This window comes from Oenanthe melanoleuca, chromosome 7 (genome assembly GCF_029582105.1).
Source record: "Oenanthe melanoleuca isolate GR-GAL-2019-014 chromosome 7, OMel1.0, whole genome shotgun sequence".
Taxonomy (NCBI): Eukaryota; Metazoa; Chordata; class Aves; order Passeriformes; family Muscicapidae; genus Oenanthe; species Oenanthe melanoleuca.
In genome coordinates, this window is record NC_079341.1 from 21,285,272 (window position 1) to 21,312,651 (window position 27,380).

The 27,380-nt window shown below is 41.0% G+C and overlaps 2 protein-coding genes across 5 annotated transcripts in view; both read left to right on the plus strand.

Moving 5' to 3' along the window:
* The window catches only part of ITGB6 (integrin subunit beta 6), a 40,217-nt gene extending 20,343 nt beyond the window's left edge, over window positions 1-19,874 (plus strand). For 3 of the 4 annotated variants that reach the window (XM_056496536.1, XM_056496537.1, XM_056496538.1), the window contains exons 10-16: window positions 3,806-3,940; window positions 4,148-4,544; window positions 5,002-5,224; window positions 7,676-7,773; window positions 12,305-12,424; window positions 14,839-15,005; window positions 16,258-19,874. In XM_056496536.1, the coding sequence (XP_056352511.1) occupies window positions 3,806-3,940; window positions 4,148-4,544; window positions 5,002-5,224; window positions 7,676-7,773; window positions 12,305-12,424; window positions 14,839-15,005; window positions 16,258-16,359 (1,242 nt within the window). In that variant the 3' untranslated portion in view covers window positions 16,360-19,874. The remainder of the gene's footprint in view (window positions 1-3,805; window positions 3,941-4,147; window positions 4,545-5,001; window positions 5,225-7,675; window positions 7,774-12,304; window positions 12,425-14,838; window positions 15,006-16,257) is intronic. The other variant, XR_008840955.1, reaches the window with a different exon arrangement.
* A 3,285-nt stretch (window positions 19,875-23,159) lies between these two features.
* PLA2R1 (phospholipase A2 receptor 1) overlaps window positions 23,160-27,380 on the plus strand; it is a 45,595-nt gene continuing 41,374 nt past the window's right edge. The window contains exon 1 of the mRNA XM_056496473.1: window positions 23,160-23,389. Coding sequence (XP_056352448.1) covers window positions 23,254-23,389 — 136 coding nt within the window. The 5' untranslated portion in view covers window positions 23,160-23,253. The remainder of the gene's footprint in view (window positions 23,390-27,380) is intronic.

Sequence of the window (27,380 nt, forward strand, 5' to 3'; positions counted from 1 at the left end):
CAGCCCATTTTTATTAAAAACCTGCTCTACCAGTTTTCTACAATGACAAATAACCCTTTGCAAATAGCTTCTCTTTCTTTCCTTACTTATTCTTCTGCTCTTCCTTCTATCACCTGAATAAGATAGTCATCACTGTGCCAAAATTACTTGGGTCTTAGTGATAGGAAGGAAACCAAATTATTCTAACTCTTATAGAAGCAATGAAGGCAATACAATTGATGAATTATGACTTTTTAAAATTAAATGCAACATAGCAGGAGATTCTCTTATGAAAAATTATATGAGGAAAGAACTTCAGGGTCAATCTTGAGAGTGTACAAATGATAATAAATAAAGATGAGGAAATTTTCTTATGAGCAAAGTTATTGCTAAACTTTGAGTGGGAACAGAATTTCACTTCTGATTTCCAACCTGCTGCTAGCCACATGTGGTTCCTATCAGCATTTCTTCAAGCTGGCAGTCTAATGTATAGACACAGGTTCCTACATTTAACAGCTAAAATACCATTTTATTGTCAGTAAGTAATGCAAAAATGCACAAAAATTTTCCCAGTCCTGTGTCCTGATGCTTTTGCTGTAACATAAGTGTGGAATGATGCCTCATTGGAATATTGAAAATGTGAAGAGTGAATCCTTGCCTCTTCTCCTTAGCCTCTGCTCGTGTTCCTATGCCTATGATTTTTTCCTACTCTCCTTTTTGAACCTCCTGATATTTTTGGCCTCTGTTGCCTTCTATGACAAGAAGGGGTTCAGTTCCACTGTGTTCTTATTTTAACCTGTGCCTTAGCTCCCAAGTTGTAGGGTTTGATGAATAACAGTTCTGCATTCACCTTATCTTTGTGTCTTCATAATTTCATTGTATTATGTCACTGAGACACCTTCCACATCCCTAATCTTCTCTCCAAATTAGAGCCCCAGTCTTTTAAGTCTCTCCTTGGCTGCTCCATCCCCTTGGTGAGTTTATCTGACTCTCTCTTTACCCTCCCTCCTCCTGAGCTGTGGAGCCCACAAGAGCTTGCAGTACACAGTACAGGGCAAACTAAGGCTTATACAAAGGCACAATTTTGTCCTCTGCCTTGTCCTCAGCCTCCTGGCTCTGTTGGCTTTTTAGGTGCATTTTAGGTGCTGCATGCTTTGAGCAGAGCAGGTCCCAGAGCTGGCAGAGGTGACCAGGAGGCAGGTCCTGAGCTGCTTGGGCTGATCCTGTTTTCATGGATTGGAGGGAGCTCTGAGCTCTGTGCTTGCTGCTGCAGCAGTGGCAGGGAGGTGACTGCAGGGAGGCTGCTCCTGCCTTTGGGCTAGAACTTGTCACAGCCTCATCCAGGCACAGCATGTCTGGACCATGCACCAGAGCTGCACATACCTCCTTAAAATCCCACATTTCTTTCAAGATGTAAGAATTGTGCAAGCAGCAACGTGTCGCACTCAAAATTTCCCAAAGTCAATTTTATTACACTTAACCTTAAAGGTTAACTATCTTATTGTTTTGTGATTGCAAATCTTCCAAGCAGGAAGCACTAAAAAACCACTTTATTTGACAGGAGTAAAGGTATCAGAATTTTTTCTGCTATGGAGAAGAAAATGACAGGAGACCTACAGTTGAAAATCACGTGCAAAACAGAACTAAGGCTACTTTTATTAGAAACTTTTCATTATACTCTCAGAAGTGTAATTCAGTGTCCTATATCTCTGCTTCTTCACTCACAAGAAAAGGAATAAATAACTTTTTACCTCTTGGGAGTAGAGTTAGGCTAAATCTTTTAACATTTTAAAGTGTTTCTGAGTGTTTACTTGCTGTGCAAACACCAGGTTTGCTAATGCCATTCACCATGTGTTGCCATGTAAAAGCTTCAGAGAGGAAGTTAAGAAAGTCTGAGCTGTCAAAATATTTGTTGCAAGGAGTTCTCATGTTCTTTCCAAGCATGGTTCATTTTCTTCTGTAAGCATATTTCTGCCTGCTTTGTTTAGCATTGAATTCTGCCCAACTTTGTCTTGCAGAGCTGTTGGCTAAAATGCTTTGTGACAGATAGCAGGCCATTTGATTAAAGCCATTCCAAGGATTTAAAATTTCAGAAAAATTACCCTTCCCCCCCCCACCCAGTTTTTAGACCCTGCACTTACACAAAAACGAGAACAAAGAAATATTGTATTAGAAAGGACAGGTAACAGAAGGGCATAAGCATTTAGCACTTATTTGTCTGTTGTTCCATTCAGAAAATCTTTTGAACTACAAATGTTTCTCTGTGAATGGTTTAAAGCTGCTACTTGCTATTAACTGTCTGCTATTTGTCCTCAAACTCTGGCCAGACAGTTTAGTAGTTTGAAAACATCATTAGTAGTGCTTACAGATATTAGGATCTAAAAACCGATTTTATCACAGTTTGTATTCATTTTCATTGCTGTAAGATGCATAATTTGATCTCTCACAATAGTAAGGCACATTCAAAGGACCCAATACAGACTCCAGAATTCAAAGTATTACAATTTGGTGTTCAGCAGCAGTTTAATTTTCTCTCACAGTTGCACTCTGTTTGCACCTTGTAATTTTGCAGTTGGTGGAAGAGGGACTGCAGGTTTTTACCTCCTGTAAAAAAGGCACATGCCCACAGTCACAGCTTTGCCTGCAGATTTGCTGGTTTGGGTCCTTTTAGGAGAGTCCAGCTCAGGCAAACAAATTATTATCGACAACTCCGTATTGTTTCAATAGTGACACGAGCACCTACCTTCAAATCAAATAGAAATGGAAATTTGGGCATATCCAAAATTATCACCACTACAAACCTGATCCCAGGGCACAATTTTACAACCCTAAGACAAATTTCCTAGGAATCCAGAACATGTACATAGGACAGGGAGTTGTCTGTGCTTGTTTATTCCTATTCTGTTTTACTTTGATTTACCCCACCAGACCTTTACTCCAGTGAGTCATCCTGCTACCTTTAGTAGAATGACTCACTGCAGTAAGGTGAACAAGTTCCCTTGCTCTGATTGAAGGGCAGGGGGTATTTTGCAAGTAATTAAACTTCCATGAGCACAAAGTCGTGTCAGTGAGGTGTTTTCTTAGCAGTTGCTGAGGTACTTTTGAAAAATTTCCATTTACTGGATCCACAGACCAGTGAAGTCATAGGGAATTTCCCCATGGCTTGTGACAGGCTTTGGATCAAGGTTGTGTAAGCAAAGTTGCTATAAAGTATTTTCAACACTTTAAATATAGATACCTAGTATGAGCAGTTTCAGAAAGACAGTTTGTGACTTACAAAATGAAAATTTGATTGATCAAATTGATTTAAATAACAGGGATGTTGTTGAATGCAGGTTAAAATAGCACAACCAGCTCATGAATCAGGAATTTCCATTGTGAGAAGAAAGGAAGGGAGGGAGCAATATTGACACAGCTTGGCTAATCAGGAAAAGCCCAGACCTAGCAATGCAATCAGGGATGCAAATCCACTCCTCAGAAAGTCCAGACCTAAAAGAAAAACTGCATCAGTCAGCAGAGTTATGAAAGGTGATTTAATAAACCTCTGAATTTGTTCTCCTGGAAGGGCAGGAAATAAGCCCTGTGGTAGCAGATATTAAAGTGATGCTACCATTGCTTTCCACTGAAAGCTGGGTCTGTCGGCATTTGCTTTACTTTGCTCATTCCCATTTTTCTTGCAATAGAGAGTTTTGTAAACAAGTGCCAAAGCAGGAGTGTGCTCCTGTGTAAGGCAGGATAAATCACAGCCCCTGTTACTCAGAGAGGGAGCAATGGCAGCATGTGGCAGTGTTACCACTCCATTCATCTCACGCTTTTTTCCTTGAAGGAGCTGAGATCTGAGGTTGAATTGGAGATCCTGGGAGAGACAGAAGGGCTCAACCTCTCCTTCACGGCCATCTGTAACAAGGGGACCTTTTCTCCACATCAGAGGAAATGCTCTGGGGTGAAAGTGGGAGATACAGTAAGTGAAGAACCTATTCTCCAAACACATGAAGTTCATGTAATTTAGGACACCGAGGCAGAGTTTGCTCTTTATTACATGAACCTCTTCCAAACAAGTCAGCAAGAAGTAGGCAGTATGTATGACCCTCTGGCTGTGTCCTCTGCATGCACTTCTGAGCACCCTGCAGAGTTCCCTGTGCCCCAGCAGCCCTATTCTCCCTTCCAGGTCTCCTTCAACGTGACTGTAAGTCTCTCTTCTTGTGAGAAAACCAGAAGGCTGATCCAGATGAAGCCGGTGGGGCTGGGAGAGGTGCTGGAGCTGGAGGTCGAAGCCGTGTGCGGCTGCAGCTGCCAGGCGCGGGCGGAGCGGCAGAGCCCGCGGTGCAGCCAGGGCCAGGGCGCGCTGCAGTGCGGGGTGTGCGTCTGCAGCCCCGGCTTCGTGGGGCCGCGCTGCGAGTGCCACGAGAGCTCGCTGGGCAGCGGCTCCTGCTCCTGCAGCGGCCGGGGCGAGTGCCTGTGCGGCCGGTGCCGCTGCCACCCGTCCCCCTACGGAAAGGTGTACGGGCCCCGCTGCGAGTGCACCGACTTCTCCTGCCCGCGGCACCGCGGGCTGCAGTGCGCAGGTACGGCCGCAGGTGCGCTGCTCGCCCGCCGGGAGCGGGGGAACCTGTGTTTTCATCGTATATGCAGCTGCAGCCAGTTCTGCATAAATAACTGCTGCTCGTTGTGAATGGTCTTTAGACTTTAAATAGTTTCATATAACATATATCATTCATATAACAGCTATGCTGTTATAAATCGGAAGTATTTGCAAATTGGGTTGTGCACTGCCCGGAGAAAGATCTGCACTGAGGACTCCAGTCAAGAGGATGGAGCTGCACTGGCTTACAGCCAGTCTGAGCAAAATTCTCATCCTCTGACTTAAAACTGAGGATTCTGGGAGAGAAAGAATGATGTTTGGAAGAAGAGTTGCAGAGAGCAAAATATTTTCTGTTAAAGAGAATAATTTTAAAGATCATCCTTCAGATTATTTTTGAATGATACAGTGACTGATTTGAAGTATAATAAATGTTTTTCCAGGCAATGGTGACTGTGACTGTGGGGAATGCAGGTGCCACAGTGGATGGACTGGTGAATACTGTAATTGCACCACTGATACCAGCAGCTGCGTTGCTGAGGATGGAACCCTGTGCAGTGGGAGAGGTGAATGTGTCTGCGGGACATGTGCTTGCACCCATCCAGGGGCTTTGGGCCAAACGTGTGAAAAATGCCCTCTCTGCAGTGACCCCTGCAGCTCCAGATGGTAATGTGCTGCCTTTAAACCTCTGATGTTTATATCATCCATTTATTTCTATTTCCTATACTGCCCCAGCAGTGTGTTTACTGCCAGGTCTGTAAATCCAATTTACAGACCAAAACCCAAGAGCTTCTTTGCCCTTTGAGGTGGGTAGTCACAACTCATATACCATCCACTCATGAGCAGTACTCTTGTACAAAAGGACTTTATGTGAAACACTTAAATCAACTTCAAGCAGCACAGGTAAAACTTTACACTTCCAGTGCTGTCCCTGCTGTACAGCTAATCAGAATGGTGGCCTTATCTGAACTTATATGGCCTCACATAAAAATCTGGCATTTTTATTACCATTCTCATATATATGAATGAGTAAGGTTATGTTGTCCACTCAAGCTTCACACATTCACAAATTCATAGTCCAAATTCAGTTAAGCCTGGCTAAATTAAAGAGGTGTAAGTATATATAATAAATAATATTAATATTTTATTATAAGATTAATAGTAGTCTAGGAATGAATAAGTAGGTAGCTGTATGTCATGTATAAGTTGATGATAAATTGATTGTAAATGGTAAAATGTCTTCTGTCCACTGAGCATACTCAATTTATGTAGCTTTCCTGCTGTGATGCAAGGTGTCTGCTATGGTGCATGACAGGAAAAGCAACCAAAAACGTGAAGATGACCATTAAGTACACCATTGCTCATGCTTGTAGGGCTACAGTCCAAATGGAGCAGTCTTCAGCAGAAATTTAAGCTAGAAGTTGGGTTAGGCTTCACAGAACACGTTATTAACAACTCTGACTTTGCTTTCTGAGTGCTGAGCAGTTTAGGTTGCATGGTTCATGATGATGGCCTGTCTCCTCATTCAGAGTTGAGGTCCATTTCTCTCCAACACTGTATTTTCATGCCTGTCATTGCAGTCTGCAGTGTATCTGAGTGAAAAGCTATTCTATGATGTGATTAATTCATCAATTTCTTTCTGTTAGTGCTAATTTTGCCCTAAAAAAACTGAGCCTCTCAGTATGTTCAGAGAGAATTTCTGCATGCAGCTGCTCTAAACGAAAAGGACAATGCTTCTGTTTTGCTCTGCCCAATTTGGCAAAGAATAAGAAATATAAAGTTACATGACAGGCATTACATTAACCCATTTAAACATGTATATTGTATGCAGTGTTGGATCTTTTCTTTCTGTTTCAGTGTCTTCCCTTGCTGAAACACAGGGCACAAAAAGCCAAAAGAGGGAGAACACTGGGAATACCTGTGTAGGTAACTGAGAGAGCTGAAAGAACAGGTCAGATGGGGTGGAGATTAATGGCAGCTGGGAAAGAGAGTGTAGCATGAGAAACATGGTGAATATCACAAAACCAACACCTACACTGAATTTATCTCCATGAGATAGAGGCTATCCCATTACCCACTCACTTTTGCTATTCACCATTTCCAGACTGAGGGATAAGGTCACCTCATCCCCTGAAGATAAACTCAGCAGCCTCAGCTTATTCCCATGGATATGTGTAACTCAATGCAACAGGAGATAGCCAAGGGGATTTTGATGTTTTGTTGCAGTTTTCCTTTTTTCTCTCCTCTTCTCTCCTCTCTTCTCCTTTCTTTCCTCAGTCCTTCAGGCTGTTTCAGTCTCAGCCACTCAATTTGGCTGAAGCTATTTGTGAAAAATCAGCAAACACATTTTTGCATCAGAAATGGTCATATAAGAATTTTGTTCATTGTTTCATTTTCCATCAATAAATCCTGGATTTATTAAAATCCTCATTGAATTTACAGGGAGATTTCTAGAGAAATTGGCCTAGACTCTGTGTTTTAAAATAATATTTCAATCATTCTACCACTGAATAAAAAAAATAATTTCCTGTAAGTTTCATTAGTATAATTAGGATCTAGTAATTTCTGAGTCAAGTAATCATATTCAAGACACAACTGTTGAGACACCTGGAAAGTGTTTTAATGCATTATTCAATAGACTTGCAACAAAGGCAGACTCGTAGGTGCCTCAGCTTGATCTCTTTGAAGTCAATTTTAGATATTGTTCATCTGATAGGAATTCCTTCAGCTGGTATTTAGTGTGAGAATATTTAGTGTTCAGAATATTTATTTTTTTAATTTTTGAAGATGAGTGTTACATGTGAGTAACCACATGTCTTTGATAGACCTACATGAATAATGTTGCCTGGGGTTCTGTCTGGTAGCTAACAAACTGAGAGAGAGTAGAGGACAAGACAGAGCTTATTCACAATACCTTTATTCAGGTTGGGGTTTTTTTGTTTGGTTTTGTTAGGATTTTTTTTGGTGGTAGCACCTATCATATTCCTGAGAACTGTATCCATAGCAGAAGACCTTTTATTTAGCTGCTTTTTAAAATGCAGATGCACACATACTGGCTTTTGTATTGTTGCTTTGTGGCAGGCAGAGATTGATGAGCTGCTGAATTATTTTCCACAGGAGCTGTGTGGAATGTCACTTGGCTTCTGATGACAAGTCACTGGGAGATTGCAGTGAAAAATGCAAATTGGTTGATGCAACTGTCAGCATGGCAAAGGGTTGGTATACTGAGTCTTCCTTTCTTGTGTGTGTGATTAGCAGAAGGTTCCACTTTCAGTAATTTTATCTTTGAAAGTAGCCTTGTTTTTCTGCTTGGAATTATATTAAGAGTCATAAGAGAATTACTGTCTGTATGGTTCTTCTGAGGCAAGTAGGAAATGCAGAACAGAGCTGGTAAAACCCTTCCAGGTAATTAACTCATTGGATCATGCCTATTTTCTAAGTAGTTTATGCAGGAAGGTACAGAATTTAATAGATATCAGTCCCTGCAAATCAGTGATAGATGAAAGTTCCTGAGTTTAAGTTATGCCTGTACCAAGAGCTCCAGTGGGGCTTCTTCAGCCTTACAAATACAAAACCTGCCTCCAGTCCTTAGGCAGATTCTTGATTACAGATGGTGACTAAACACAGTCCTTTGCCAGTGGCGAAAACATTTCTTGTATTCTAAAAGGCAAAGAACATCTTTCAGCTGTTTGCTTGAATTCTAAAGTGCTCTGCATCAATGGAAATTTCTGGAATAGGAATTAATCTTGAGTAAAATAGTAGTATCAGGAAAAAAACCCAACAAACCCCACCACAATCAAAAAGAACTAATGAAATGAAATATTTAAATAAAAAAAATGCAATTTTTTTTTTTTTTTCTGTAAAGGAAGGTACCTGCTCAGCAGGCAGCCTGGATTTATTCTAGTGGCAATTCTAGTCCCAACCTTGGCACAAGCAATTGTTAAGTAAGGCAGGACATAGGCTATTATATCCACATCACAGATGTACCACAAGCATTAAACAAGACAAATGGAAGAAAGAGGATGGCAATGCATAATCCTGTGTGCATGTCCAAGGTTTGTATCTGCAAGCTCTTGGAAGCCTCTCCAGAGATGTGCATGCAGAAATGTCACTGATGTACTTCCTTCCAGCAAAGACACACCTTTTGTTTTGGATAGCAATACTTCAGTACTCTTCTATAAATATAAAAGTATCTTCACAGGCTTTAAAAACATATAAGCACTTCTATTGTATCTCTCCAGTTAGTAGTTTTCAGGTTGCATTTATAAGGTGGCAGATATCTGTAGTTAGGAATATATAAAACATTACATTTTCAAATGTAATGAGCAGAAACACACTTTTATATGGTTTTGTTCACAGGTCACAGGAATATGAACATGACATTCCTATTCCTGCATATTTCCTTTTTTCAAGTCCTGTGCTTTCCTGATTGAGACTGTCAGCTATTTCTTTAGATTTCAAATTTATTTACAGCAGTTACTGTAACCTTCATGTTTGCATCCAGATGCCTCAAAAAAAAAAACCCCAAAAACAGCAGCTATTGCAAACTATTTCATCTGAAATATCTGAAATGCTTGTGTAGACTAATTTCAAAGTCCTGAAAGAAAAAATCAACCTTTAAAATAACAGCTAAAAATAATCATAGAGTTAAAACCTGAACAAAACCCAACAATCTAAAAATTGTATAAATAGCACACCACATAATATATAAGACAGACTATTGAGCAACTTCATGGGGAAGTATACTTCTTTCTGGTTTATATTTTAATTTCTTTAATGCTTCAAGGCTTTGGGGGAAAGAGAAAAGTAAAAGCTGTAGGTTAAATAAAACATTAGCACTTCAAAAATTATGTTTCTCTTTTGCCCATGATGTTGCAATACAATGACTGGAAGTGTGGAGCAACAAAAAAGCGTGGGCTTTACATTTTCCTGTTTCCTGGGAGTGCCCATTTCAGGCTCTGAGTCCTGGCTTTTACCTCCCTGCTTTGCTTCTGGGTCTGCCAGGGGTTTCTTCCCCTGCTCCCCAGCAGCAGGTCAGGGCAGCCCAGGGATCTGCCAGGGCCTGGGTGTGCAGCAGCTCTGCAGGGGCTGATGGCTTCACATTTACTGGTTATCTCCACAGCAGGCATCACTTTCAAACTTTGATGTTCATTCACTTTTAGTCTTGAACATTTAAATTAGGCTAACTGCCCCTTTGCCACATAGGTGCAGGAGGAGCTCTTGTTGCTCTACTCACTGCACAAGAGGAACCAAAATTCCTCAAAGACATCTCCTGCCACCACCCCAGCCACAGGGCACCAGGCTGCTCCTGCCACAACCCCAACAGGGACAGTTATCCTTTCCTAGGAGAGGTTTTTCCTACCCCATGGTGCTGATGCCTCACAAATTCCCAGTGCAGCAGCAAAGTACTGGAGGCTGAATAAACCTCTACATCAGTGCTGCTCTGTTCTGAGTCAAAGTGAGGTGAACTCTGCTCAAAAAAAAAAAACATTTTGTTGAGCAAAAGGCAAACAAGAAAGGGCATAATGACATTTAAATTTACAGTCAACATTTTTGTTGTTGAATCTTTTATAAATGTATCTGCTAGGAAACAGTCTTTCATGCTTTGAGTCTCCTGCTTGCCACTGTTACCAGATTCCTCCCCCAGTGTGACTCCAGTTATTTAAAATATAATTTAATATACCAGAATTAGCCTGCAGAAGAGTGTGACGATTCACTGCAGAATGCAGAAAATTACACAGATGTAAATCACAGGAATTTACCTACCTAGGCAAATTTTTGTGCTGGTGAACTGCAAATAACATATGCAACAGTCTCTCTTTAGTGATCCCTCATTCTAAAAATAACATCGAAAAAAAAATACTAACCATAATCTGGATTCTGAATAGCTTGAACTGGCATTTTTGCTTTCATTTCTACATCATTGCACATAATCAGTATTCTGGTCCCCTTGGTTTCAAATTATGACATTAAATAAAAAATTACCATGGAAAAATAACTAATATATGTGCAGTTACTGCCTTCTGGATGATATTTGGTATATGCTTGCAAATTTTTCTCCATTTTCAGGATACCTAGCAACTATCCTTTTCCCTTTTTTTCCTCTTTGTAAGCAAGTTAATATTTTGAATCTGCTTGCTTGAGAGGGTTGGGAAAGTGCAAACATTGCAAAACTTTTGACAGTGTTACTGGAACTGTGACGTGCCAACAAGAGCCATAAGTCTGCAGTTCGTGGCCCTTCTAACAAAATCCAATCTTGTTAAATCAGCAGGTCTAGGCTGCCTTGGTAGATAACACATTCCTCTGCCACCAAGGACCAGCAACCAGTTAAATACAAGGCTCAAATCAAGAGCTGGTTTGCATTAAAATCTAGCCAGGGTTCTTTTTTTATACCAAGCAGAGAAAAGGATTGGAGACTAGTTCACTAGTTCCATATTTTCTATAGTGTTTAATAGTATTTTCTATAAGGCCAAAACTTATGATAATAAGCAAAATGAGGGAGAAAAAACAGAAGGAGCACTTTCTTTAAAATGTAGTGTAGGTTTCTTTAAAATGTTTTTTCGTGTCTGATTTCTATTCAATTACTCTTCATATTAAAGTTTGAGGACTTTAAGATTTTTACCACAATTGCTTATGAAATTTCAGTAAGAGTTTTAAATTAGTAGAAAATAATGGTCAGTGATAATTATTTTAAGGAAATGTTTGAGAAGCCTTCTGTTTTTATTCCTAAATCCTAAGAAGTTTGACAAAAATATATTGAAAAGCATACCTAGATTTTCAGTGATACTCAAATTAAGGATGTATGAAAACATAAACATTCAGCCCCAGAGGTATTATTGCACACAGGTATAAAGCATTTTTTTCTCTGCAAAATATTAAATTATAGTTACATTCTGAATGATGACATTTCTGATTTTGCACTTGTACTCTCACTTTTTGATTGCCTTATTTGCTTTACATTGTCCCTCAAAGTCAGCTTCCTTCTGTCTCTCTGTTCCCTTTGAATGAATTTTTCTCAGCTCCCCACTTAGGAATAACCTGGAAGGAAAAAATGGATTAAATTTTTGTGCAATTGACAGTAAGTGGAGGGATGAATAAATGGGGTCAGGCTGTCATATCAGGTCACTTTATTTGCTTCATCTGGAATCCCATGACAAAAATCCCAGAATGGCATTTTTCTGTTATTAATCTTTATTTACTCTTGTAACAGCACTGGATGCACAGGGACCTTGGAGGGGCCTATTGTGTAGGAAATGAATAGCAGCCTTTTTAACAGCATCCATGGCTGCTTGATGTATGTTTATCTACTTCTGAAACATGATCCAGAGGTGGCAGGAGCAGCTGCAAACCGATGGAACATAGTTTGTTCCACTGGTTACTTTGTCCCATAATTTGGGGCTATGACATTTCCTGGACAGCTGCCAGTTAAGAGTCTTGGAAGCACTTTCAATTCATTGAAATTCACAGTACACTAAAGTAACAAGGTGCACTAGATGGTCAGTGCAGATTGACAACATCTGGATCAGCTCTTCAGAAATACGAGTGAAAAATTAGAAATGAAACAAAATTGGGATTGGAAGAAAAGCCATTAACTTTTGTAGAAATTCTGAGTCTTTTTGCTTTTGTCTTTCACTCTTTACCATCTGCAGACAAGGCTGTGACAAACATCATGCCAGCAGTCTCTCTGGTTATTAAAGGTTAAATTTCATTTGATCTGATGAATTACTTTTTTCCTTCCCTCTGCAGATTATTCAGAGGATAAATCCATTTCCTGCTCTTTGCAGGGGGAAAATGAATGTATAACCACATTTCTACTGGCTGTGGATGAACAGGGAAGGACAGTCATTCACAGCATAGAACAGAAAGGTAAGCAGGGAATATTGGTTTTTGTAGGTGAAATCTGATTAAAAACCACAGCCAAGGTTAGCAATCTAGAAGCAGAGCTCTTTGCAGCTACACATCACCTCCTTGTGTTTGTAGCTCTTCTCTGCCCAGCCAAAGAGCTCCTCAAGTACTTATTTAATGCAGTGATGACATAAATACTTGGCCTCTCATGAAAGATGAGCAAAATGATCCTTGGGCTGTAAGAATAAGTTAGTTTTTTCAAAAGCTTGTGCAGTTCTAAGAGGATGATTCCAAACATCACTTGCATTATATGATAAAACTATAATTCACTTTGAAATGATGTATACTTTATGGATGGAAAAATGTTCAAATTACTCTAATTCGGTACACCTGATGAAATTCTAAAATATAATTATAATTCTTTTCAATGTATCTAGAATAATAAAATGGTTTGGAAGGTACAATAAAGTTTAGCTAGTTCCAAGCCCTCTGCCACAGCCACTCTCAGAGCCCCATCCAGCCTGGCCTTGGGCACTGCCAGGATTGAGGCATTCACAGCTTCTCTGGGCAGCCTGTGCTGCACCACCCTCATAATAAAGAATTTCCTTCTAATCAAAACCTGCCCCCTCTCAGTTTAAAGCCATTGCCCCTTATCCTGCCACTACATGCCCTTGTAAAAAGTCTTTCCCCAGCTCCCTTGTAGCTCCTTTAGATACTGGAAAATACTCCAAGGTCTCCCTGAAGCCTTCTTTTCTCCAGGCTGAGCAACCCCAACTCACTCAGCCCATCCTGTTCCAGCTGTTCCTGCCCCCACTGAGTTTTGAGTATTTTGCAAAACTAATGGATATAGAACAGGTCTCTCTATATCCTTCCATTTAACATTAGTTCTTCATTTACAGCTGTTTTGTTGCTGATTTTTCATTAATTCTATTAATCAGGTAGGACAGGAGAGAACACAGACACCACTTTTCCGCAGCCAAATATTTTTCCAGGGACTAAAGACGTCTTTGTACTAAATATTAGTTATGTTTTAGACAAAGCCATGCAGTTTGTAACTTCCTTCTGTGTCCACAAAAAGGGTTTATTTTATTAAGTATTTGTGCAGCATTTCTCTAAAAAATATGTGAGAATGAAATTGATTTTACTGCACAAAAAAAAATGCAGCTGCTGCCATAAGAACATAAGTCTGATTTTGTATAGGTTTCTAGTACAGCAAAAGTGTTTGTAACAAGGATAGTAATAAAGAAGCACACCTCTTAAAGTACACCCCTAAATCCCTAAGATTCAATAATTTAAAGGCAGGATTTTATCTTTATTAAATGCTTTATTATGCATTTTAAGAAGATTTGACAAAAAAAAAAAAAAAGAAAAAAAAAGAAAAAAAAGAAGAGATGTCTTACAGAAGGCACAGTTCATTTACCTCTGTGCAATGACCCTCCCACACCACTACAATAACCAATTTCATTGTTACTCTGCTCCTGGACATTAAAATGTGAACTGGGATGAGGCCTCAAGAATTCTCTAGAAATACAATTTCATTCACAGAACTGAAGTCAGTATGGCACCATTAGCCAGAGCACCAGCCCCCTGCTCAAACCAGAGCCCCTCAGAATTAGTTAACTGAGGCCATCAAACAAAAACAGAATGCGAAATGCAATCATGTAAGACAAAGCAGACAGAAATGAATTTTTTAATGTTCTGAAACCATGGTTCAGCAGAAAATTTTGTAAAATACTGTTCACCACTTTCATAGACAGTACTTTCTAGTATTAAAAGAATCAAATTTCTTTGGGTTTTAGTGAAGCAAAAATTTCAGTTTCAATTCTGACTCTCTGAAATATTTTATCATAAAATTGATTGCAGAACTTGAAATGCAAAATTCCAATTGCCCAGTCCAACATTTTCAACAAATTTGAAGGAATTTTTTCATCACTGTTTTCATGAGAGAAATGTAATTTCCTCTATTTTATCAAATCATTGGTGACTTTACCCTGACATAGATCTCACTAGAATATTTTTTTCTGCAACCCACTGAATATCAGTTAATTGAACTAGAGCTCCAGCCATAACATTGTAAAATTCATATTTTTGTCAACCCAGCCCTGGTTTTTTATAATTATATTGAAACAGATCTGAAATAAATTTTCTGACTTTTCTCTTCAGAATCTGTGTCTGTATCCAGCAGCCTCTAATTGTCATTGTAAAAGAGTAGTGGAATAACTTAACAAGTAATTTAAAAACATTTTAATGCAATATTTTTCAGCTGGTTTCACAGGCCCTTTTACAAGCTAGCAGCAGACAAATAACATGAATTTGAAGACAAAGGCATGCTCAGCTCATGGCAAATGAGAATATTTTCACATCTTTTGGCTGGTTTTAATTGCCTAAAATTTATTAATTGGTTATCCACAGTCATAACTGTTTTTGTTTCACAGATTGTGCACAGCATCCAAATATCCCAATGATAGTGGTGGGTGTCACCCTTGCTATCACTCTCATTGGCATTGTTTTACTTTGTATATGGAAATTACTGGTGTCAGTTCAAGACAGAAAAGAGGTGGCCAAGTTTGAAGCAGAAAAATCCAAAGTCAAATGGCAAACGGTATGTGAAATACATTGATTTTAAACAAGGTTCTTTGCTTTGGTTACATGATGCACAACTGCCTTTAAAATTCTGGGTCTTGATTTGTTCTTTACATTTTGCTGGTAAGTTTTTGCCACGTTTAGTATCCTATAAAGTAAAATTATGATTCTTTAATGGGTGAAAATTATCTAGTCTTTAGTCTCCTGGTTTAATTTCTTCCACATGTAAGAATGGGGAGATAACTGGTTTTTTACTTATTGTTTTTCACTAGTAGCTAGTCTTTGATTAATCCTAGCAGTGCCTCTGCCCAGAAACAGCTCCTTAGGAAAGGGAGGTTGTTCCTGGCCTCTGTCATGATCCAAGCCCACCCCCACCAGAAGTGAATGGAGCTGTCCCAGATGTAGGGAAAAGGACACAGAAATCCAGGCCTTGTTTTCTATCTATAGCTCTGGGCATCTAATGTAAGCTTACACCACATGTTCCCTTTTCTGCTTTCTCTTCTGCCCTTGACTTTTTTTGCCCTTTTGCAAAAGCTTTAGGACTTCTGAGGATCTTTTCAAAAAAAGCATGCTGAGTAAGCGTTTCTGGAGGGTGTCAGGAGGACAGGCAATGTGCTCACGAGGCTCTATTCTCCTACAAAGTCCTGTGGTTGCAACTTTTTCCAGGAATGGGCACTGTCAGCCTTTCAGCTTTTGACCTGGGAAAAATCACTAATTTACAGGCAAGGCCAGCTGAGAATGTTATCTTGATCCTTCAGGGGAGCTAGGTGTGGTAAGAGGGCAAGGGAGGATACAGCTGAAAGAAGCATTTTAATTTTGTTTTCTGACACAAGAGGAGAGGATAGGGAGTGATGGATGAGAGGCAAGGATGAAAAGCTCAGGTGAGACTTGTCCCAGCACACAGTGGGTGCTGTGTGTGACAAGAGCACCATGACAAGTCACATCTGCCTGCTGAGACACTCCCTGTGGTTTTATGATGGTCCAGCTGCCAGGTTTGATACACAAGTTGTATGGGACACATTTGATGAGGTATTGTTTGATGATGTGCATTACTTTAATCTGGGAGGCTGATGAAGGAAAGCAGGTTCCTGACCCCAGGCTGGTTTGTGCTGCCTGAATTCAGATCAGCCTGAATTTCAGTGGCTTGGAACACAAGAGAGCTAATGAAAGCTATTCTAAAGTTCCTCAAAGATACAACATTACTTCTATACAAACACTGTGTGACTCCTATTTAATCTGTTTTTGTTTGTTTGTTTGTTCTTGTTTTTTAGGAAACAAATCCACTGTACAGAGGCTCAACAACTACTTTTAAAAATGTGACTTACAAGAACCAAGATAAGCATAAAAGGCCCATGGCTGCAGATTTCTATTAACACCTCTAACACTACAAACTTAGTTTTACTGGCAGGAAATCTATATCTAGACTTTTTTCTTCTTAGTTGATTATGTGATATTTGATTGCAAGTTGCAGTGGTATAGCCATTCTGTTAGAGAATATATATCTTGTGTTGGGACAAATAAAGATAACATATTAGTAGTAAAGGTTAGTAGAAATATTTTTTTAATGACCCTTTATTGTTAAAGCCCCCATCTTAAAAAAATGGCATCACAAATAATTTTAGTTTTGTCTTCAATACCAGGGATTATAAATTATCATGTAAGCTTATTTTTTGTTAAATTAGATATATACAGTGAACTTTATACTACTTTGTTCATACACAGGATCCCATAAATTAGATTTTAGGAATGTATTTGTAGTAGTCTATTAGGTGAGCTGGTTTAAATTTAGAAAAGATAATTTTTTTCATGAATGCAGTTTAAACTACTGAGGATTGAGCTTTCTCATATCACCTGACTGAGTAGTTTCTCACCAGAAAAAAAGTAGTGAAGTAGTGAGATTGCCTGTCTTCAGTAAATGTAAGTTATACAGAAACATTTCTTCTCTAATTCTTATTTCTTCTCCGGTTTCTCTCTTTCCTTTTCCTTTTTTCTTTTTGATGTTCTTTAAGGACTTAGATCCTGGGATTATCTAAGGGAAAGTTCAATCAAGACTTATTCACTTTTTTTTGGTATTTTTAATTCTAGTAAAAAGGATATAGAGAACAGAGAAAAAGATAAATATTGGTAAATTAGAGACACTTTTAAACCAAAGGATTGGCAGAACTCCATTTCACCATCTACATCCTGTAAATGATTTGGGTGCTCACGATGCACTTCACTTGCTGGACCATCACACAAAGTGGCTCAGGAGCCCTGTGCATGCAGAAATGTTCACACAAAAGGTTTATTATCACATACAAAGACAGCACTCTTTTGTTGATATGTCCAAAAATTGTGAGGTTCTTCCAATGCCCAGCAGCCAAACTGATATTCTTGTGCACAACAACATATTCAACTCTTTTGGGCTGGGTTGTTCAGTTTTGGGTTTGGTTTTTTTTCCCCCAAACTAAACAACAAAAAGATCTATGTATTTCACTTCATATTCTTTTCCATTATGTTAATAAGAAATTTTAAATCTCCATTTTAGTTAATTGCAAATGACTTGCCATAAATTTTTAAATTGTAATCTGTTAGCATAGATAGTACTGGATAAAGAAAGTATAAAAGTAGCCAACATACTGGCATAGAAAAATTACAGCATTTGGCTATTTAAAGGTAGCAATAATAAACTTTACTTTTCCTATCACTTTTCAGCTGCATTTTTTGCTACTCTGAAACAGATGGTCAAAATGTACATAGGAAGGTACTTAGAAAAGAAGACTTAAAAATCAAAAATACTTTGACGCTGTTACAAATGATCACGTACATTCCCTAAGGTAAACAGGGAATCTGATCTGCAAAAGTATTGATCTGAATGTATTTGATCTGAAAACATTGATGTCCATTTTGTAATAAATATTTACCAAGTCTGTGCAACTTCAGTCTCCGTGTCCTCCACAATTTCTGGAACTGAGACTGGTATATTAGCTAGCTCTGACCCATGCCTGTTTTAGGGCCTGATCCAAAGCCTGCTGGAGTCAATGGCTACAGATGTGGATCTGGTTTCAGTGAAACTATTAGCTTTGGTTTACAAAGATTGTTTTGTTCAAACAAACTGGTTAACGCTGTCTATTAGTGAATTAGAGTTTATAGCACATATATCTGTGCAAGGAGAAATAGTATCAGATGCCTTTGGAAAGGTGATGCTAGAACCTTGTATTAAGTACAAAAGTATATCAGAGTGATGGAAATGATGGCTGTGATTATACTGGAACAGATTCACATCTGTGTTCTGGCATTCCTGCATATCTCATAGTGGAAACTGCACAGATAAAGGCTCACATCTGTGACCCTTCCCACCACTAGACTCCCACAGATGTCAGTGCAAGTTATATGTGGGACCAAATCCCATTTCCCTGGCATGTGGATAAACTCATGGGATGCAAAGCTGGCCCCTGAATCTGCTCAGATTCTGCTTGGGCGAGGATTGCCTAAGGGAGTAGGGAAATCTGGATTTCACTTGTATAGGTTATCTGTTACTCATTTGTTTCTCATGTAGAAGTTATCAAATTGTAAACTTTCTCTGAAAGAAAATTTTTTTATTACTTTTCAAGTAATAAAAATCTATACTGTTTATTAAATACCTTTTAAGTTCTGTTTCTGAGATCTGATTTTGCTGCTCAATATTAGGATTAAATCCTTTCTCCTGTAGGCCACCTATTTCAATATTCCAACACATCTCAGCTTTCAAATGTTAATAATGAAGTGGTGCTTGCATTTCATATCAAATGGTTGGTGCTCTACATTCCCTGATGCTACAGAAGATCTCATTTCACAGACCTCATCCTCTTCCCATCACTTGTGTCTTCTGATCATCAGCAGAGATCCAATCTATGTTTACAGCCCAATTGCTCCTGATGACAATCTCTCTCCAAATTATCAAAGATGTACTGGAGCCAGGTGGGATGATTTGCCATTTCCCTGCTGTGACTGACTGTACTGTAAATTTTCTGTGCACCTCCCAAGTTGTCAGGATGGAAATCACTCAAACAATTAATAATTCATCAGAAGGGAGAAAATAGAAGGATTTGGTGAGGAAGGTTTCTATTATTAAGGGATATCAAATAACTCAACACATACATAAGCCATCCTTTAACAGCATTAATTTAGATCATAAATTTTGACTAAACTCCCAGATTTCAAAAACTTTGAGGAGTTCACTTAGCATTCAACCTAGAAACAAGAGTGGTATTCATCCCTTTTTGCTAACTATATAATTTTCATCGTGTTGAATTTGTATCAAAGTTCATATTTTTCTCTTTTTAAATTTTTTTCTCCACCAAGCTATAAGTGAGTTTGCACGTGGTGAGATGAAAAAGTCTTTCTGCTGTTTTGACCTGAGGCTGGACCTTGAGAGTGGCCAAAACATTTTCTAGTAGTTATAGTTCTATTCACTAATGACTTAAATTGAATAAATGAATAAATATTAGCAATTTCATATGTATGTATCTGATACACCCTATAGAATAGTAATTTCAGTAATGTATGTTAAATGGGTAATTTTTCATTTGATTTATAAAAGGTACATGTTAATTTGTATTGTAGATGTCCAGACTGCATTCAAGTTTGTTTTGTAATGTAACTAGTGGATAATGAGTCTGGGACACAAGATTTGGGTGTCAAGTGCAATGCTCCCCATGCCTCATCTGCCTTTATGTAGAAGTTCAAGTTTGTTTTGCAATGTGTGTATAATGGAGTTATTGCCCCCCAAAACTTATCACACAAAATCTAAAAATAAAAAGAAGAGAAAATTTTTAGCTTCATCTATTTGAACAAAACCTGTAAATTATTCAACTTGTTTTTGTAAAAAAGGAGTTACTTCACCTTGAATAAAGATTGCAAAATTGAATCATTTTATAATACGTTTTCTCTTTGTTCATTCTTCATTTTCCATTTTGGCATGTGTCTTTGTCACTTTTTTCACATGATTTCACAAATCTAAGTAAATTTCTCATGCTTTGGCATACCCTAGAAATTCTTTTCCTCCCCACTTTTAGAAGACAGAACATGAAATTTAATGTCTAGTTTTTTTCACTTGTGATCCTTTTATTTTTCAAGGAAGTGACTTAATGGACAAATGCTGCAAGCAGCCTGTTTCTGGGACACTGATTGATGACATATGTCATTCTTTCTTCCTTTGGAACTAGATGATCTTTAAATTCTCTTCCAGCCCAAACCATTCTATGATTCTTTCATACAGATCCCTAAATGGCACAAGTTGCTTAAAGCTAGAGATCTACCCTTTCTGTCAGGGTAACAGGAGTAACATCTTTTTGGAAATACACAGCAAAGTGCATATTTTCTATTTAGTCCTTCCTTAAATGCTGGTTCATAAATCCTCAGGTATGAGACTCTGAATCTGATTTACCAGAAAGCAAAATACTGAAGATAACAAAGATAAAGATCTGTCTACTCCTTTTTATTGAATACAAAGTAAGGTACCTAATACAAGGATTATTTCACCTGAGAAGAAATTGGTTAGAGAAAGAGGCAAAGTAAAATTTCTTTGGGTTTCCTCATGTATACATTCTCTTATGAACACAGTAAACATTTTTATATTAGCTGTGGGATTTTGGAGTCTAATTTTGGAGCATGTAAGCATGGCTGAGAAAACATGATCACCTCCTGTGGGAAGAAATGTACAAGGTGCAAAAGCACACACTCTCCCAACCTGTGGAGATGTCAGCACTGAGCACACATTATGCCCTAGAATTTCTGCAAGCATATATATTTGTTCCAAATGTTACACCCAGTCAAGTTTTTTTCCAGCTTGACTGATAGTACTTTGTTAGTACTGTTCTTCCTGAGTTGTTCACAGTCTCCTGGTAAATCTAGAGTGTAATATTAATAGCTTTATTTTGGGAACACATTAAGCATTCTTTTGGTGGCAAATCTTTGCAAAAACCACTTCATTTTTCTATTGATTTCACAGCAACAGTACTAACAAGAATGGCAAAAAAATGACTGTGTTGCATTGAAGGATGAATGACACAGCAGGTACAGTTTTGCCAAGGATCTCAAGTGGAATGGATAAGGAGAAGAAAGGCTTTGAGAAACAAAGAAGGGTGGGTCAAAGGCAGAACTGGCCCCATTAGCCATTTATGTTTTATTGCAAGTATTTAAATATTGGATTTTTTCCCTTAATGCCATATCAAATTAACTGAGTATCTGCCTGCTGTTGAATTTTATATAACTGCCAATCAACAGCCAGTCTGACACGCTAGATTTATAGTAAAAGTAAAATTTCTACCTATTATTAAATCATACACTATAACAAACTATTCTAGACTTGTGCCAAGTGAGCATTTACTGGGAGAAGAGGGATGGAGGGCTTGGAAAGGTTAGGATTCACCTGGGGATGGCTCATGTGGCACAGTAAGAGCTACATAGGTAGCAAGTCTCTCTATTTCATGCCTATGAAAGAATAGCTGCTATTTAGCAGAATTTAGAAGCATAAACTCATAGTAATGCTCTTGTCACCCTTTAAAGGAGTTTTTTACTTTGAAAAAGAGGTTTCAGGCCTAAAGCTAACTAGCTTACCAATAAAACTAAGAAGTCACCTTTAGGAAAAAAACACATTCTGACTAATGAACATAAAACTGGCAACTTACAAGTGAGGACTTGAGTTCACCTGAAAGTGGCCAGTACAGGCTGTTCTGTAGGTCGTGTTACCCAGTGTGAGCTGCCAGGGACAGAAACTGCAGAGCCTGGTGCCTGCAGCATCACCTGGGAGCACAGGAGACTGGAGTGGTGTGGCAGAAACACAGGTGGGGCTGCCAAAAGGAACAAGGCTGCCACTGGTCATGGTTGGGATGTGTCAAAGGAGGTAGGGAAGGTGGGAGCAGTGCCTGTAGTGGCTATACCCAGATGTAACATGGCTGGCAGAGCTGATAAATGAGAGTAGTTCTGTCTCTGAGCTAAACACCAAGACTTCTAAATGAAAGAGAAAGTGAATGTAAACTGGGGAGTGGATTCAAGACACCTGGGAACTGTCATTTTTTCAGATTCAAATAAGATGTAGGACACTGCCTCCAAAAAACATGGAATTATTGCTTGCTGGGCACTGCTAATGCAAGGAATTTGGGGCCTTCTTTTTCTTCCTAGGTATTCTCTGGTTTGTTATTCCCACTCTGGCTGCTTGGGGAAGAAATGAGAGCTGTCTTCAGACTCCAGATTATGAGCAGAAATTACAGTGTAAGGAGATGCTGAGCACATGACACACTGGATCTGTGTGTGTGCAAAGATCACTCCTAGCCCAGCTCCTGCAGGAGTATTTCCTGCTGTTTATTCTGTCAGACACTTTTATTATTTCTTAAATGGGGATCCACTTATCTACTCCTTTCTGAGTGTTTGTTTTCTCTTGCTTCTCAAGTTCTTCTTCTACCAAACTAACAGAAAGAAATTTCCCAGAGCCCAGAGGCTTCTGTTTTCCATCCTTGCATCATAATTGAAATAGATATTGGGGAACAGTCTCAATTCCAACACTGCATTTTTTTTCACACTTATGTATACTTATATACTTATTTGTCTACTCTGCATAAAGAACACACCAGAAACATGCTTTTTGCAGATTAAAAACAAACAGTCCTGTGGATTCCTGTAAAGTTACTCTATTTTTAACCGAGAGGTTCTGCTTTTGACTTTCTGCAAGACCGAAACTCAGCTCAAGAGGGGCAGCTCCCACAAATACTCAACAGAAGACAGAGATTAACAAAATGGAAGAAGACAATTATTTTTCCCCATGCCAAAGCATAAAATGACTTCGAGGTCAAAGCTGACCTAGCTGAAAACACGAGTGTCCGAGTGGGGTCTGGGGCAGTGGGGATGTTCAGGTGAAGAACAGCGAACCTGGGAATACGCACTGTGCTGCCGGCGGCCTCCCACCGCCAATGTCTCTGTGGTTTTCTGGTTCTTTTTAAGATAAAAGGACTTGTGGTCCACGCAAGAGAAAGTAAGTGTTTTCAGATGGAAAACAAGGTTATTACAGAGTATTTTGTCCGCTTGAATCCACAGCTCTGACGTGGGCAGCTGCATGAGCGGCATTTCCCGGGGCGCCCCCCGCGCTGCCGGCCCGCAGCCGCACGGGGGGAGCCCGCGGGCCGCCCCTCCTTCGCCGCCGGGGTGGGATCGCAGCTCTGCCCTCCCAGGGCAGGGCAGGGCCGGGCCGGGGGCTCCGGTCCCGCGGCGGAGCGGAGTGGAGCGGGCCGGGCGGGCGCAGCGCCGGGGCGATGCCGGCGGCGCGGCTGCGGCTGCGGCTGCGGGCCGGCCGCGTCCTCCTCCTCTTCCTCCTCTTCCTCCTGCTGCTGCTGCTGGGCGGCCGCGGCGCCGCCGCCCTCGGCCGGGACGCGGTGCCTTCCCTGCGGAGTGAGTGACGCCTCGGGGTGCCCCGGGGGTGGGAGCGGAGCCGAGCGGCGAGCGGGGCCCCGGCGATCCGAGTGCTCCGGTACCGCCCAGCCCCGCGGCTCCGAGCGCTCCGGGACCGCCGGGCTCCCCGCGGCTCCGAGCGCTCCGGTATCGCCGGGCCCCGCGGCTCCGAGCGCTCCGGGACCGCCGGGCTCCCCGCGGCTCCGAGCGCTCCGGTACCGCCCAGCCCCGCGGCTCTGAGCGCTCCGGGACCGCCGAGCCACCCGCGGCTCCGAGCGCTCCGGGACCGCCGAGCCCCGCGGCTCCGAGCGCTCCGGGACCAGGGGCAGGGCGGGCGCACTGCCCCGTTGGCCCCGCTTCGCGTCCTCACTGCTGCTTTATTCCGCTGCCCATTGCGGTCCTCCGTGCGCCCGGAGAGAATAGGGATAATTTTATTCTCGTTTCCAAAAAATCCCGGTTACTTTCTTTCTTATCACATAAGCAATTCTCACTGCTTGTTTTGGAGGGAAGAAAATGGGAGGTAAGGAGGAAGGAAGTGAAGCTATCTTGTTCGCCTAGTTTTGTCCCAGCCGTTTATTCCCGATTAGCTGTGTTGAGCCCAAGTAAACAGGAACTTGGAGGTACTGGTCAGCAATTAGCTCTTCATCTGGGGCTGCACATCAGCCCCAGGCTTCTCTTCTGGGAATATGTTTCTTATCACCTTGTCCTTGTGTGGAGGGGTGTGGATGTAGAGAAATGCCTCTATTCTAAAGACTTCACCCATTCAGTTTCTAAAGCATAAATAATCTCCTTTCCTCTTCGGGTCCTCTGGGGCCACAGAGCTCCGTTGCAGCTCTTCATCTGCAGGACTTTGGGCACAGACCTCTCTCTACACCAGGAGCTTTGTAACAAAATCCATCTCTGTGACCAGCTGTAAAACGGATGGTGTAGCTTTGCAAGCTGAAAGGAGGTGAGCCTGGAGGCATTCCCAGGCTTGATGTTGCTCCAGTTGTCTCATTGCTCCACTTGACGACAGAGCTGAGCTGGAGCTCATGGAGCTGACAATGAGCCTGCCATCTCTCACATCTTACTTGTGCGGTGAGCTGGCTGTTCCCTGGCAGTCTTCAGGCCAGCACAGCTCTCTTGCCAATTGCATTTTGTATGTGGGGAATGGAAACCACATTTGGAAGGGGGCTCAAGAATTATGGTCTGGCTGTTCTTGGCACAAGTTACCTCAGAATGAAAAAGGGACGTTCACAGAGATCATTCAGATGGGTTATTTGTGTACTTTAGGAAAGAGCCTTATCTTTTCACAGCAGTCATTGCAACTCTTAAGAGTCTTACAGATAAAGGCTTTCAAAGGTTGAGAATCCTTCACCTTTGGGTTGTGGTCTTGCTCCCCTCACCCCAGGAAGGTGCTGTATGGGAGATGCTGTGTGCTGTGGATATAGATAAACTTCATCAGACTCGTAGTCTACATGTAGTCCCAGTATCCTGGTGAATTAACCTCATTAATCAGTGTTTACTAGTGCTAGCATCCCAGTTTTTAGTTATCTAGGAAATTAACAGTGTATTTTCTGGTCAGCAAAGATAAGACTGCTGTGGAAAAGACATACCCTTAACATGAGAGGCAGAAACTCTTTCTGGCCATGTAGATAGAGACACCTGTGTTGCCCAGGACTGGGATGGATAAGAAGGGTGAAACCAGTAAAAACTGCAAAACCTCATGGGAAACTCAAAAGCAAAGGACCAGTCTGTGTATCTGTCACAGTGTCTAATGGGTTTTCAGTGACCTCAAACATCTGAGATCTGTAAGAGTTACCATGGGTCTAAGGATACTTGCTCACTCCTAAATGGTTAAGGACTTAATGTAGACAGCTACCAAATGCTTGAATTGCTTGACAATTTCATGTATCAGGCTGGTTTTCACCTGCTGCCAGTCAGAAGGGCTGGCTCCTGCTCCATCAGAGTGCCAGGCTCTATAGCCATGGGGGAAACAGCCACTGTTAGTGCCACAATCTGCAGTGCCACCTCTGTAAGTCATTATGTGTTCTATGCAGAATCTGTAACCAAAAACCTCTCCATAATCCATATCCTCTCTGTTCTGCTTGTTGTATGCACATTATATTGTTGAGCTGATCTCCTGTTATACAGCACTGTCATGGTCCTGCTTGAAACATCTTCCTTTTTTAGGGCCACACCTAAGCTCTGTAATATATAATATAATGTAATTCGTGTAAAGTTGTAAATTAATAAGCAATGTTTGTATGAGTAAAGTAATAAAAAACTTAAAAACCAAAAGCTGCAAAAGGAAGAACAGGGGTTGCTTAATCACAACCCTGTAACTTCCAAGAAAAGCTGAAGAGCTGGGTTAGCAAGACAATAGGCCTAGCCTCAGTGAAGATGGCTCTCTCCAGAAAGCACCCAAAAGATAAGAGCCTGATAAGCACCCACAATTAAGGTAATCAGAGCCATCAAGAAAAAATACATCTGAATGCCTGTTTCCAGTAAACCAAAATCTGCGAGTTTGTAAGAGTCCATCTAAGAGCCTCTCGTTTGCTCTGCCCAACGACCCTCGACCCTCGCCTGAGGCCTAAAGAACTGCAGTTTAAAGGCGCTGGCCAGGGAAGAGAGGAATGCCAAGTGACTGTTCTTAGTTGGTGCCCATCCCAACCAGGGCCGATCTGCTCCCTCAGGTGTGAGAACAATGGACTGGTCACGGTGTGCTGCTCCTACGCAGGCTACTTGCTGCAGGACTAATCACAAGGACTGTTGGTGTGCCTGGAGCTTGCCATGATGCACTGCTCCTACGCAGGCCACTTGTGCACCGTCCTGTTTCCACCTGCTTCTTTGAGCAACGATCTCCACATACAATAGTCCATAAATCTTCCCCCCTTTTGGCCAGTCGCCTGACGCCTTGGAAAAGGCTATAAAACACACCTTCAAACTGAAGACCCCCGAGATCTCCCCGGACGGCAACGGACATCTATTGGCTGGTTCCACGAGGATTGTCTGCCCGTCTGGTAGCTATATCCCAACCCCTTTTCTCTCTCTCTGTCTCTCTTTCTCTCTTTCTCTCTTTCTCTCTGTCCCTCTATCGCATTTTGTTGGCACTAAATAAAAGTGCATCTTTTGCAAAAGTAAACTGGTTTTGTCCCCTGCTGTGTCTTTTGCGCTTTGAGATCCCTAAAAGAACCTATCAGGACTCCGCATGTGGTGTGGACCCTGACAAAGTTACATCTCAATTCCATCTTCCTGTAAACCTGAACTTGCCTTCATCAGAATTCATCATCTCCCAGGATATGGTTTTGTCCGGTTCAACGCAGTGAAAGAAAACTGCATGAATATGCTAAACGACAAGAGAGGACAAAGACCTCCGCTCCGGGCAAGGAAAGACTGTATAAAAACTGGACTAACCAAAGCTGTTTCGTGAACACTTGGGGATTCGGAGCGATGGAGTTTGAATCATTGTGTGTTCACCCGATGCCGACCCCGGGCTCGGCATTGTGTTGCCTACGGCTGCAGGCTAGTGCCTTGTCTTGATTCGGCACCACTGAGTTGCCTGCGATTGAGGCTAGTGCGACCTGGTTAGGAGTGAGACCACGACACACTTACACCCTTGCCGGACAGATCACACATCACACCAATATGATGAATGGTGAAGTGCAATTTATTTCCTGTGGACACCCGCTTATATAACCGCGGTGTGCCCACGCCACTTCCTTTGTGGTTCTGTAACTTGGCAACGCTGTGGAGAGGGAGGGGCCCTGCCTCCTCGTACACCTGAGATCTTCCGAGCGGTTTAGGCTAACTACATTTCCCCCCTCTCCATGAACAACTAAATTTAAATTTATGCAAACACAACAACTACAACCTGGGTAAACAACTTGTTAGTAGCATGCAAACGAACTAAATTGTTAGTAGGTAAAACTAGCTTTGCGGTTATTTAGGTAAGCTGTCTGTGCTGTAAAAGCATAATATCAATCCGGCTTAACCGGGCTTTAACAAACTG